General features: G+C 40.8%; 1 protein-coding gene across 1 annotated transcript in view; it reads right to left on the bottom strand.

Moving 5' to 3' along the window:
* Positions 1-3,701: 3,701 nt before the first annotated feature.
* tecpr1a (tectonin beta-propeller repeat containing 1a) overlaps positions 3,702-12,892 on the bottom strand; it is a 76,290-nt gene continuing 67,099 nt past the window's right edge. The window contains exon 26 of the mRNA XM_080206824.1: positions 3,702-10,637. Coding sequence (XP_080062950.1) covers positions 10,452-10,637 — 186 coding nt within the window. The 3' untranslated portion in view covers positions 3,702-10,451. The remainder of the gene's footprint in view (positions 10,638-12,892) is intronic.

Genomic DNA, 12,892 nt, shown 5'->3' on the forward strand with positions numbered 1-12,892 from the left:
ATAAATTCCTGTCTGCTGTTTCCATCCCTTCTTAAACAACAGTGTTACATTAGCTACTTTCCCCACCTCTGGAACACTCCCTGCCTCCAGTGATTCCTGAAAGACCACCAACAATATCTCCACAATTTCCTCAGCTATCTCTTTTAGAACGCTGGGGTGTAGCCCATCTGACCCAGGTGATTTATCCATTTTCAGAACTTTCAGTTTCTTCAGAACCTGCCCCTTAGTGATGGCCACTGTATTCACCTGATTCCTTCAGAGCTCTGGCATCCCGCTGGTGTCTTCCACCGTGAAGACTGATGCAAAGTAATTATTCCATTCCTCTGTCTTGCTTTGTTTCCTATTATTACTTATCCAGCCTCATTTTCCTGTGGTCCAATGGCTATTTTTGCCTCTCTCTTACCTTTTATATATTGAAAAAAACTTTTCCTATCTTCTTTTATATTACTAGCTAGCTTACACTCATATTTCATCATCTTCCCCTTATTGCTTTTTTAGTTGTCCTCTGCTCACTTTTAAAGGCTTCCCACTAATCCTCGCCACTTTGTATGCTTTTTCTTTTGCTTTTATGCAGTCCTTGATTTCCCTCGTCAGCCATGGATGCCTCATCCTCCCCTTAGTACGTTTCCTCCTCTGTGGGATGAATTTCCGTTATGCCTCCTGAATAACCCCCAAAAACTCCTGCCATTGCTGTTCCACGGTCTTCCCTGCTAGGCTCCCTTTCCAATCAACTCTGGCCAGCTACTCCCTCATGCCTTTGTAGTTACCTTTATTTAATTGTAATACCGTTACGTCTGATTCCAGCTTCTCCCTCTCGAACTGCAGGGTAAAATCTATCATATTGTAGTCACTGCTCCCCAAGGATTCCTTCACCTTAAATTCCCTAATCAAGTATGCCTCATTACACATCACCAAAACGAGAATTGCCTGTTCCCTAATAGGCTCTGTCACAAGCTGCTGCTGCAAAAAAACCATCTCTTAGGTATTCCACAAATTCCTTTTCTTGGGATCCACTATCTACCTGATTTTCCTAGTCCACCTGCATATTGAAGTCCCACATTACTTTTGTAATATTGGCTTTTTTATATGCCTTTTCTATCTCCTGATTTATTTTCTGCCCCACATCCTGACTATTGCTAGGGGGCCTGTACATAGTTCCCATCAGGGTCTTTTTACCTTTGCGGTTCCTCAACTCTGTGCCTTCTGATGGTATATCGCTTCTTGCTATTGATTTAACTTCATTCCTTACTAAGAATGCAACCTTCCCCTTTGCCCACCTGCCTGTCCTTCTGATAGGACACTTTTTCTTGGATATTTAGATCCCAGTCCTGATTCCCTTGCAACCACGTCTTTAACTTCTCTGCAATTGCCATCATTGCTATATTCATCATAAACTAGGTAGAAAAAAGCCTCCCAGCCTGATCCTAATTTATTTGATGTAGAATTACTGCTGTACATGTTTGCTTCTTAAGATAGTAATATGGTTAGGGTTTTGATAAGTGAATGGAAAATTTGAGTTGCACTTGTCTTAAAAATTTTTCAAGATCCTGGGAAATGGGATTTAGCTCTTCTGCAGTAGTCAGAAAAGGTTGGAAATACTCAGCAGGCCTGGCAGCATCTGTGGAGATTGAAACAGAGTTAACGTTTTATGTCTGCGACCATTCATCAGAATTAGGAAATTTAGAATGTGATGGGTTTTAAACAAGTTAAGAGAGGTGGTTGCGTGTAAGTGGGAAATAGAACAAAAGGGAAGGTTTGCGATAGAGTGGAAGACAGGAGAGATGAATGCTGTATAACCAACCCTTTATAGAAAAGGGATAATGCCACAAATAAAGAAACAAAAGATGTGCCTGAAGGAGGTATGAAAGACAGAACTGCTGTCTGAAAACAAAGCAAGAGAAACGAACAAAGACAATAAAACCAAAACCCACAAAGAAACACGGTCTCCTGCCAACATGATGTGGAGATGCCAGCGTTGGACTGGGGAGGGCACAGTAAGAAGTCTGACAACACCAGGTTAAAGTCCAACAGGTTAATTTGGTATCATAAGCTTTCGGAGCGCTGCTCCTTCATCAGGCAAGTCATTCTTTATTCTGCCAGCACAAAATGGCAATCTGTGCACACAGACTTGTTCGTGCAAATATCACTTTGCTGCACCCCAGCCTGCCTGTTATTTTAATCTCAGGCCAAGCCCAAAGTGAAAGTAGCAAAGCCTAAGAAAGAAGCACAAGCAAATTGCAAACATCTGAACCCAAAAGTTCTTGCCAGGGCTACTAAGGCCTCTTAGGAATGAGCCGATTTCTGTCCCAGTGCTGGGAGCAGATTTCAGGTAGAGTATATCTGAGATTCATGATAAACAGATACCTTCCTCACTCAAACCATTTAACATACAGACTGGCTGTGAGTTAGATCATGATTTGAATATAGATAATATTGATAGCAGAGAATCCCATTTATTTTGTTGGAGGCCAGCATCATGATATATCATTAATATTCTACCTCAGCTATTGGAGAATGATGGCTGTAAAACTGGAATACTTGAAACATTCGAACTGTGCATGCACGTAAATGCAGTCACAAAGAAAAGGCGGGGGGCACGATGGAGGCAGAGTGTTATGGTCTGAAATTGTGAACTTACTGCTGAGTCTAGATGCCTGTAAAGTGCCGACTTAAATCTTTCACCTTTGTACATCTTTTAGGCAGCAGCTGTTCATCCTTCCTTAAATCTTGAATTAAGATATTTTCTGGTGGGATTGTGTACAAGAAGCCCTTGCAAACACATTGGCCACTACAAGAATGAAATTACCGCAAGTCTGATATTATTGGGTGAAGTGGTAACATAGTGATACTGCGGTAAAAATCTAGAGGCCTGGGCTAATGATCCAGAGAAAGGAGTTCAAATCCCACCACAGCAGCTGGAGAAATTTCAATTCAATCAATTAAGAAACCTGGAATAAAATGCAAGGCTCATTAATAATAATTAATAAATTATCCGATTGTCATAAAACCCATCTGGTTCTCTAATGTCCTTTTAGGGAAGGAAACCTGGCCTATGCATAACTCCAAATGTACAACAATGTGGATGACTCTTAACTACCCTCCGAAATGGCCTAGCAAGTCGCTCAATTATACTACACCGTGCCAGGAGAAAAAGCACTATAGTTGTGCCTATCCCACGCAGACTACAGTAATTCAAGAACGCGGTTAGCTACCACCTTCTCAAGGGCAATTAGGGATAGCAATAAATGCTGATCTTGGCAGTGATGTTGACATGAATTAATAAAAAAAAAATAATTTGCCACCTAGCCAATATTTTTCTTATTCTGACCTCCCATTTTTCAGTTGCCTGAAACAGGTAATTGAGACTTCCAAATACTCTGGCACAATAGCCCTTCAAGACAGGTCTTTCAGCAAGAAACCTATTTCCATTAAGCTGTATGAGATTTTCAGTAATAAGGCACTGAATCACTGTTCTTTGCCTTGTATTCAGACGTAGGGCTACATTGAGTGGTTAATGAGCACCGTCACGGTTATGTTGCTGGGCTCACAGAGATCCATAAAACATTTACAAATAGAATTGGTTTGCATGAGCACATCCTGCAAGTGGATGTGGCAGATTCATTTCTGCTGTGAGCAAAGGTTAAAAAAATGACAGTATTAGCGCATATAGCAGCAAATAAGTACATGATATCGCGTTTGGGTAAAGTTCTGTAACACTGTATTACACCCAGTTTGGTGAGTGATACATTATACATCTTTTCCACAGCAAGAATATCTACTTACATCACAAGGAACTTAAAATCACTTCAAAAAGGTAACAAATGTAGATAACACATAAAAACAGAGAGCTCTTTAACAATTCAAATTTGTTACACACATAATTTAATACAAATGCTTTGTTAACACCATCAAGACCCGTGTAACCTCTAAAGAACCATGATTTATGCAAATTTTCTCTAGCATTCCCCTTTTTTAAAATGTGGCTCAGAAAAGACAATGAATCTTTCAACAAAACAGTATTCCCCCAGACTGAAAATCAGATTCAAATAGTACATTTGTATTGGCTGATTTATTTCTACTGAAATATGTCACGCTGACCAAAAATTCAACGGTCCTGCTACAATCCTGCTTTTGGGTTCTGAATGCATTTAATTTCTCACAAAGTGACTGACTTGCCAGTGCTTTCAACCACATAAACTAATCACTGCTTTCACATATATTTCTGTATAATAATAGTTAATCACATAGATATACAATATTCTCTTAGAGAGAATGCATGCAAACCAGACATAGCAAAGAAAGTGAACTGGTCCTTCTTTTCACATTATTCTGAAGACTACTCATCCTTTTCAAAATGTGGTAAAGATAGTAAAGCTGTACACCATAAATAAAATAAAATATAATCTAAAAGAGGCTGTATTTTCAGTGAAGTGCAGATAATGTGCGCAGAGTAACCTATTAATAAAGGGCTTCAGTCAAACATCAGTAATCAAAAATAACGCTCAACATGATTTTCAAATCTTTTGGTATGGAATGGTAATAGGTCCTAACATTGTCTTATGCATCTAGTACTTCAACAGATCGTTGTAACTTCCCAAAGGTTTGCCCTCCACAGAATTCACAGCACAGCAACTGGCATTTAGATCCAACAGGTCTATTCCAGTGTTTATGCTCCAAATGAATTTCCTCCAAGCTTACTTTTAAGGTTTTTTAAAGTTTATTTACTAGTCACAAGTAAGGTTTATTTTAACACTGCAATGAACTTACTGTGAAATTCCCCTAGTTGCCACATTCTGGCACCTGTTCAGGTCAATGCACCTAACCAGCACGTCTCTCAAACTGTGGGAGAAAACTGGAGCACCCGGAGGAAACCCAGGCAGACACAGGAGAATGTGCAAACTTCATACAGACAACGACCCAAACCGGAAATCGAACCTGGATCCCTAATGCTATGAGACAAAAGTGCTAACCACTGTGCTGCCCTTCATCTCCCCCACCAACATATCCTTCCATTACTTTCATCTGATGTTCTTAACTAGCTTTCTCTTAACTACACATACTTGTGCTTTCATTCATCAAATAAAATATTACTTGGCTGAGCTTGAGATGCCAACACGAAGAATCCAAAGGGTAACAGCCCCTGCAAGAGACTTGTAACGATGGTGGTGCCATTTACTTTCACAGATAGGTTCTGTGATCTTTTATCTCTTGACGTACTGAAGACACTTTTCACTTAGATATTATCTTTTCCCATGGACATGTGGAGGAGAAGAACAGAAGGCACGGTGGAAAATATCCTCGGAACAGTAATCAGGATTGCGTATGTCAGCTTTCAGTCGAAATCAAAACACATACACATGGCCTTTGGAGAACACGTTGAACATGGGAACAGGAGGAGGCCATTTAGTCGTTCAAGCCTATTTTATCATACATTGAGATAATGATTGACCTAACTCCGTATCCCCACCTACGCTGGTATCCCTTAACAAAAAAAACTATCAATGTTCACAATTGCTCCAACTACAACTGCCATTTATGGAGAAGAGTTCCACACTTCTATCCTACTTTGTGTGAAGAAATGTCTTCAAGCTTCATGCCTACAGGATCTGGTTCTAATTTTCAGGCTACGTCCTCCTAGTTTGAAACTTCCTAAACCATGGAAATAGCTTCTCTCTGTTTATCCCCTTACTATCTTAAAAGCTTCTATCAAATCATCTTTCAAACATCTAAATTCAAAGGAGCACAACGCTAATTTGAGGAGTTATGGAGGTGACTTTATTTATACAAGTGATACTTTCTTCATCATGTTCCATATATCACTGGAATCAATTAAACAGCATCCTGTCAAACTGTGCAGTGATATCCTTTACGGTTGGCCCGATGTGTAATCTTGCACCATATAGCACAGATAGAGACAAATCTTAGCCATTTAAATCACCACACCCAACTCCACAAACCCCACCATCACCAAATACAACACAACAGAAGACAATATGATCCATCTGTTTGCTCAAGTTCACTCGGTAAACAGACTGGCAGGATTAACTGTCAGATGCTGTATATCATATTTACCCCACTGGGTCTCTCCAGTGACAAAGTGTGATCTTACTGGCAGAAGGAAGTTACATCGTCTCCAACAGATGGCCCTTTCTCAGCCAAATAACGGCAATGAATGCGGCCCAATCAATTACATATTCGAATGAATGAAAAATAATAACAGTTGCCCCCCCAGAGGAAGCCACAAAAGCATCTTATTCTGGATGACCAAGCGATAGAACAGGGCTGTAGAAATCTCCAAGTGGAGGATTCAGTCAGAGGCTGAGGTAAATGTCAAGACCATCACCAAAGTTACTTGGAATCAAGGATCTATAGATGTCACACTCTGTTCTACTAATAAGTCCAACTCATGGAAAAATGGCAATACTTCTTACAAACACTGAAGCCAAATCCCGAAAGAGGTCTACCAACCACTTGGATATGTAAAGGTGTTGAGATAACAAGGCCTCAAAGGATACTACAAGATAAGTACCTGACAAAAATTCTGGAATTCAAACAGTAGTGTTTAATAATGCAAGGCTTATTTTCTTGAAAATGGAGAAGGCATTGTCTTCTTATCTCCTGCAAGCAACAATGGAAGAAGCTTGGTTGAAATCTCTGCTGATTGTTTTGTAATGAGCTGGAACGCACTGGCACCAACCTTGAAACACAAATATCTGATATAATCTCATTGCATGGGCTTCTAGGTAAGTGTCAACAGCTCCCCAGCTGAGCCTGTACCAGCTAGAGCAAGATTGCAATGATGCCAATGCTGTCTATTTGTACTCTGATCTGGTATTGAATATTCCAGCATTTAAAAAGTCCAAACAGAATGAAAGAAAGAAGATTTGCATTCAAATAGCACCTTTTGTTACCTCAGGGCATCCTGAAGCACTTCACATCCAATGTAAAAGCATTTTTGAAGTGTAGTCACTGCTACGATGCAGGAAACATGACAGTCAATTTGTTCACAGCAAGTCCCCACAACAGTAGTGTGACAGTGACCAGATAATGGGCGGGATTGTGTATTTTCCAACAATGGAGGTGGCTCACCATTGGCAGGATCTTTCAGTCCCACCGACGTCTATGGGGCTTTGCATGCCTTGCACCCCCCCCTGCTGCTGGGGAGGGGTCACCATTGGCGGGATTGTAAAATCTCTGTGGCAGGAATGACTAGAAAGTTTCGGCCAATTTGTTTCACTGATGTTGCTTAAGGGATAAATGTTTGCCAGGATAGCACGGAGAATTCCCCTGCTCTTTTATGACCTGGTGGCTGTGGGGCCTTTTACATCCTCCTGCAAGAACAGACAAAGCCTTGATTTGACCACTTGTCTAAAGCTCACGTGCAACTCCTTACTGATATTCTGAGATCATTTCAGCGACTTACAGAGGATACAGATTAAGATTCATAGGAGGGTGAAGAGTGTCAGCAACACAATTTGCTTTAAGGTTTAGGCCAGCAAATAAGAACCAGATAAATCTGGTAAACAAATTAAAAAAGACAGTCAGATAATGCGGCTGCATTAACATCCTAATCTTCAGCTCCATATGTGAAAATCCATGTAACAAGGCTGAGGTATTTGTGAAATGTTTTTGAATGATTAGATTAAAAATGACATCCTATCTGAATTGATGGGTGTTACCAATCCAGTGCATCACTCCTCAGTCAACTTAGAGGAGACATGCAGCGTGGCAAAAATTAATGTAGATTAACCAAAAGATTCAAATGGTGACACACACTACATTCGACACACTGCTGAATGGAATATAGTTTCTCAAATACTATTAGTAATGCATCACTGCAGACACTCCCAGTAACTGTGCAAATGTTCCCTTCACCTGTCCTGTTTTCAGTATCTTTTAACGAAATTTCATTTCTTTATGGGCTGAAAAGTTCAAAAGAAAATACTGAAGGCTTCCAAAATGTTTTACATGTTATTCTTCAGTGTTTGACTGCTGAAATATAGAGTTTATGGGTCAGTAGCTCAAGGGGACAGGTTGTTCCTACCACAATGCTCTTGTCCTCTTTAATTTGCTGTGCTAAGGGACCTCAGTGCCACCAGATGAATTATTTTAAAACATCCTCCAACTATTAATGAAACACCCTGTGTGAACCGACTTGTGATTTAGTAGCAATTACACAGCTAACATCCCCCTCTCTGTTACTTTGCTAGCTTCTCCTGGTCATGATGAATCTCCCTTTTCCCCAGCAGGTCTCTAATCTCTCCCTCTGGAAAAGGGAGGGAGAGAGTGGGAGGAGTTGATTTTAACAGGAGGCAGCTGGTTGGGTTGGACAGCAGTCATTGGAAAGCAATTCTGGGCCGACTGTACATGGGAGGGTTGGGATAAATGGATGACAGAGGGTGTAAGAGTTGCACATGGAAAGATTTAAATAAGGTTTAAGACGTTGGACCAGTGAAACCATCACTTGATGAGTAGTTCATACCTTCAAGAGAGGACTGTAGTTGGCAGAGAAAATAGAAAAATGGCCTCACTCTTTTGATTGGGTTTCCCTTTAATAGCTGTTGTACTGACAATCAGTTAAGAATAAAACTGGGAACCATAAATCTAAGATAGTCATCAACAAATTCAACAGGGAATTAACTAGAAAGTGGTGAGAATGTGGAACGCAGCACCACATGGAGGCAGACAGCAGACGTATTTATGGGGAGTCTAGATAAACACATGTGGGAGAAAAGAATAGAAAGATAGATTGATGGGTTGAGAGGAAGTGGGGTGGAGAGAGGAGGTTCTGGAGGAGTGTAATCACTGGTTTAGATCAGTTGGGTGAACTGTCTATTCTGTTCAATCTTTGTAAACATTAAGATAACATTTGGGTATATATTTATCCAAACCCTCACCGTAACAAAGTGCATCATTGTTGGGAACCTCCCATTGTAACTCATCAACAGCCTATCATGAGGCACCACGGTGAATCATTTTTGTTGCCATTAAGGTTCAGGTTCAGTTGAAGATTTAAAGGTGGAGCCAATTCTCAGTTATGTTCAAATATAGACTCAAAATCCTTGGAACCATTTTTTGCATTAATAAACACTCAATTTGCCAAAACAAGAATCAAGACAATATAAAATGGCAGTAAATAGTTGAGGCAGTACAAACTGCTTCATTGCAAGAGACATTTTCAAATCAGTGGTATAAAACAGTGGGCAAGTTGGGAACATAGGATATAATCTTAGCCAACCAGGTATAGGCTGTTAGGCTGCTATTATTTGTAAAATAAACCATTCCCTTTGTAAATGGCACTAGATGTATGGAAGAGCATTTGATTTGATACTGTTCCTGCAATTCAAACATGTCTAGATTCAGAAGGTCATACCCAATTTAGTTTGCATTTAGCCCATCCCTGGTAATAACAGTTAAGCTAATCTAAAAAAAATGATAATAATCATCAGAAATTTCAGAATTGGTGGACAATTACTGTCACATAGAATAACTCAGAATGAGCAGCAGAGAAACTGATCATTTAGCTCAACTGGTCCATGCATCACACTCACCCACCCCGCCCCCCAGCCCCCAACCTTATCTCAACTAATCAGTTGTAAAGGTAATTTGACGACTTTAGCTAAACCACTAACAGATCAAACAAATAGCAACATTCAAAGCTGATGTACCATTGCAACGTACGAAGCACCGTGACAAACGCCATCCAACATAATACTGTGACTAATATTATCGACACTCATCTAGACTGAATACACTACACTCTCACTTAGAATGCTGCCTTGACTTGAATCAAACAATACGTGACAATTAACCATATATTCAATCTGTTTTAAAGAGCTGCAAATGGCCAACCCCAGTCAACTGTTCAGCACAGACCCTGGTTGTACATAAACTTTCTTTCTCCAGGAGGACCCATCCCTGTCTCTCAAGCCATAGTGGTGGGATTGTGAAGTTCAGGGTTAAGTAATATATAATTATGTTAATAGATTTTACAGATTTGGGGCACATGTATGAGTTGTCCCATAATGTGTCAGTGCAATGATGGTAAACAGTATTTCTGCAAGATGCATTATGGGGTAACCTGCCCTGACAACAAATTGCATTGATCCTTTATTAGCCTTTTGATCCTGGAGAGACTGTATTAATGATGTAACGCAGTCTGATTAGCACAGCAGGAGTGAAATCCAACAGTGTTGGTTTCAGACATTTCAGTGTTGGAGCTGACTGCGCTACGTTTTTGGAATTGGATTTGAAATAAAGTGAGAGCCTTCTTTTTGCCAAAAGTGCAGTACAATTGGGCAACAGTTAAACACTGTTAATAGAGAAATTTTACAAGAGCATTCTACTTACTTAAGAAAGGGCCAAGTTTCAGATTGACCTGGAGAAGAAGATCAGTAGTTATCCAAACTGATAACATCAAACAGAAAATACAACAGTTGTAGTATAAACTGTCAGCAGTTAATGGCACTTCCATTAAGTTTCTGTTGTTCGTTGACCATTAAGCTGCTTCTGGAATTATCACCAACAGTTCCATCCTGGTTAGACAATTTCATTGGTGAGTTATCAGGTGCCATGTGCACAGGATGATGTGAAGATTCCATAGAGTTTGCTCTGATTGTAATGTGGTCCCAGCCACCCTTCAAAAAACAGAAGAAATTCAGAACAAGTTACCATAATGGAAGGGATCTCAAAGCGTGCAATTTGGACTTAAGTGACATGCCACTAAAGAACATTAAAGTTGCCGTGATTTAAGACCCTGGGATTTGCGAATATTTTATGCAAAATTTTACAACAAAGGAAACCATTTGCTTTAGAGCCTATGATGGTTCTCTGAAAGAGCTATCCAAAACTCTCACCCTTTACCACCATCCACCCCCAACACCATCCTTTCCCTGTAGATCAGCAAATTTCCCCTTTTCAAGAATTTATCCAGTTCCATTTTGAAAGTTACAATCAATTCTGCTTCCTCATAAACATTTTGTTTTGAAAGTTTGAGTTTTGGTGTCAAAATCTTGGGAGTGGGAAAATCAGGAAGGGCCTTCCCAAATAAAAATCAGATAAATCTGGTAAACAAATTAAAAGAAAAGATCGACTGTGGGGAAAATAGTTAAATTCAACAAATCAAAGAATGGGAATAAGGAACAGCAGACTGTCAGGATCTCACTTACGGTGCTGAAAGCACATTTCAAAGTACATTTTTGCAGCATGAACATTGCAAGGGGTAAAGTCACACGAAGGTGCATGTTTATTTACAGTAACGGGGACAAAATCCATAACTATTAAATTGTGGCTCATCTTACTTACACATCCAACATCATAAATTAACTCAATTTGCTTGTGTTGGTTGCACCTGTAATTTACACTCTGTATGTTGAAATTAATTTGGTTCCTTTAATAAAAAATGGAACTACAAACCATCTTTTTCTTTAGTCTAGATATCGGGGGTGGGGGGGGGGGAGCGAGATGCACATACACTGTGCATGTTATGTATAAAATGCAACAGCCTTATGTGACTTACTGACTCACTGGCCCCAGCTTCAGTTGAGAAATCAATCAGAAATTTTGCAGTCTGGTCACAGATTCCCAAATTTGGCAAATTCTTTTTTAAAAAATAATAAGAACATAAGAACATAAGAAATAGGAGCAGGAGTAGGCCATCTAGCCCTTCGAGCCTGCCCCGCCATTCAATAAGATCATGGCTGATCTGTCGTGGCTCAGTTCCACTTTCCCGCCCTCTCCCCATAACCCTTAATCCCCTCTCTTATCAAGAACCCATCAACCCGCTTCTTAAAAATATTTAGCGAGGCAGCCTCCACCACTTCAACGGGCAGAGAATTCCAGAGATTCACCACCCTTTGAGTGAAGAAGTTCCTCCTCAACTCCGTTCTAAACCGCCTCCCCCTTATCTTGAGGCTGTGCCCCCTAGTCCTACTGTCTTTTTTGAGCGGGAAGAGTCTCTCCACCTCTATCCTATCCATCCCATTCATCATCTTATACGTCTCAATGAGATCTCCCCTCATTCTTCTAAACTCTAACGAGTACAAGCCTAGTTTATTCAGCCTCTCCACATAGCTCAATCCCCTCAACTCCGGTATCAGCCTAGTAAACCTCCTCTGCACTCCCTCCAGGGCCAAAATATCCTTGCGCAGGTGCGGCGCCCAAAACTGCACACAGTACTCCAGCTGCGGCCTCACCAATGCCCTATACAGCTGCAGCAAGACCTCCCTACTTTTATATTCAATCCCCCTCGCTATGAAGGCCAGCATCCCATTCGCCTTCCTGACCACCTGCTGCACCTGCAAGCTGGGTTTTTGCGACTCATGCACAAGGACCCCGAGGTCCCTCTGCACCGTCGCCTGCTGCAGTTTTTCGCCACGTAAGTAATAGTCCTTCCTACCATTCTTCCTACCAAAGTGGACCACCTCACACTTGCCAACATTAAATTCCATTTGCCATTTCCTGGCCCATTCGCCCAGCCTATCTAGATCCTTCTGCAGACTCTCCACACCCTCCGCACAATTTGCCTTTCCCCCAATCTTGGTGTCATCAGCAAATTTCGACACCCTGCACTCGGTTCCCTCCTCCAGATCATCTATATAAATGGTAAATAGCTGAGGCCCCAGCACCGACCCCTGGGGCACCCCACTAGTCACCAACCGCCAATCCGAATAGCACCCATTGACCCCCACTCTCTGCCTCCTATTTGACAACCAATCCTCTATCCACGCTAACACCCTACCCCCAACTCCATGTCCCCTCACCTTCTGCAATAACCTCTTGTGAGGTACTGACATTGAAATCTGACATTGAAAAGGATATGAGGAATATATTGTGAAAAATAGGAACGGAACTATTCAATGATCCTCACATTTAGTTTCATAGAACCATAGAA

The sequence above is a fragment of the Carcharhinus amblyrhynchos genome, chromosome 18 (assembly GCF_965287045.1).
Source record: "Carcharhinus amblyrhynchos chromosome 18, sCarAmb.v2.hapA, whole genome shotgun sequence".
NCBI classification, from domain to species: domain Eukaryota; kingdom Metazoa; phylum Chordata; class Chondrichthyes; order Carcharhiniformes; family Carcharhinidae; genus Carcharhinus; species Carcharhinus amblyrhynchos.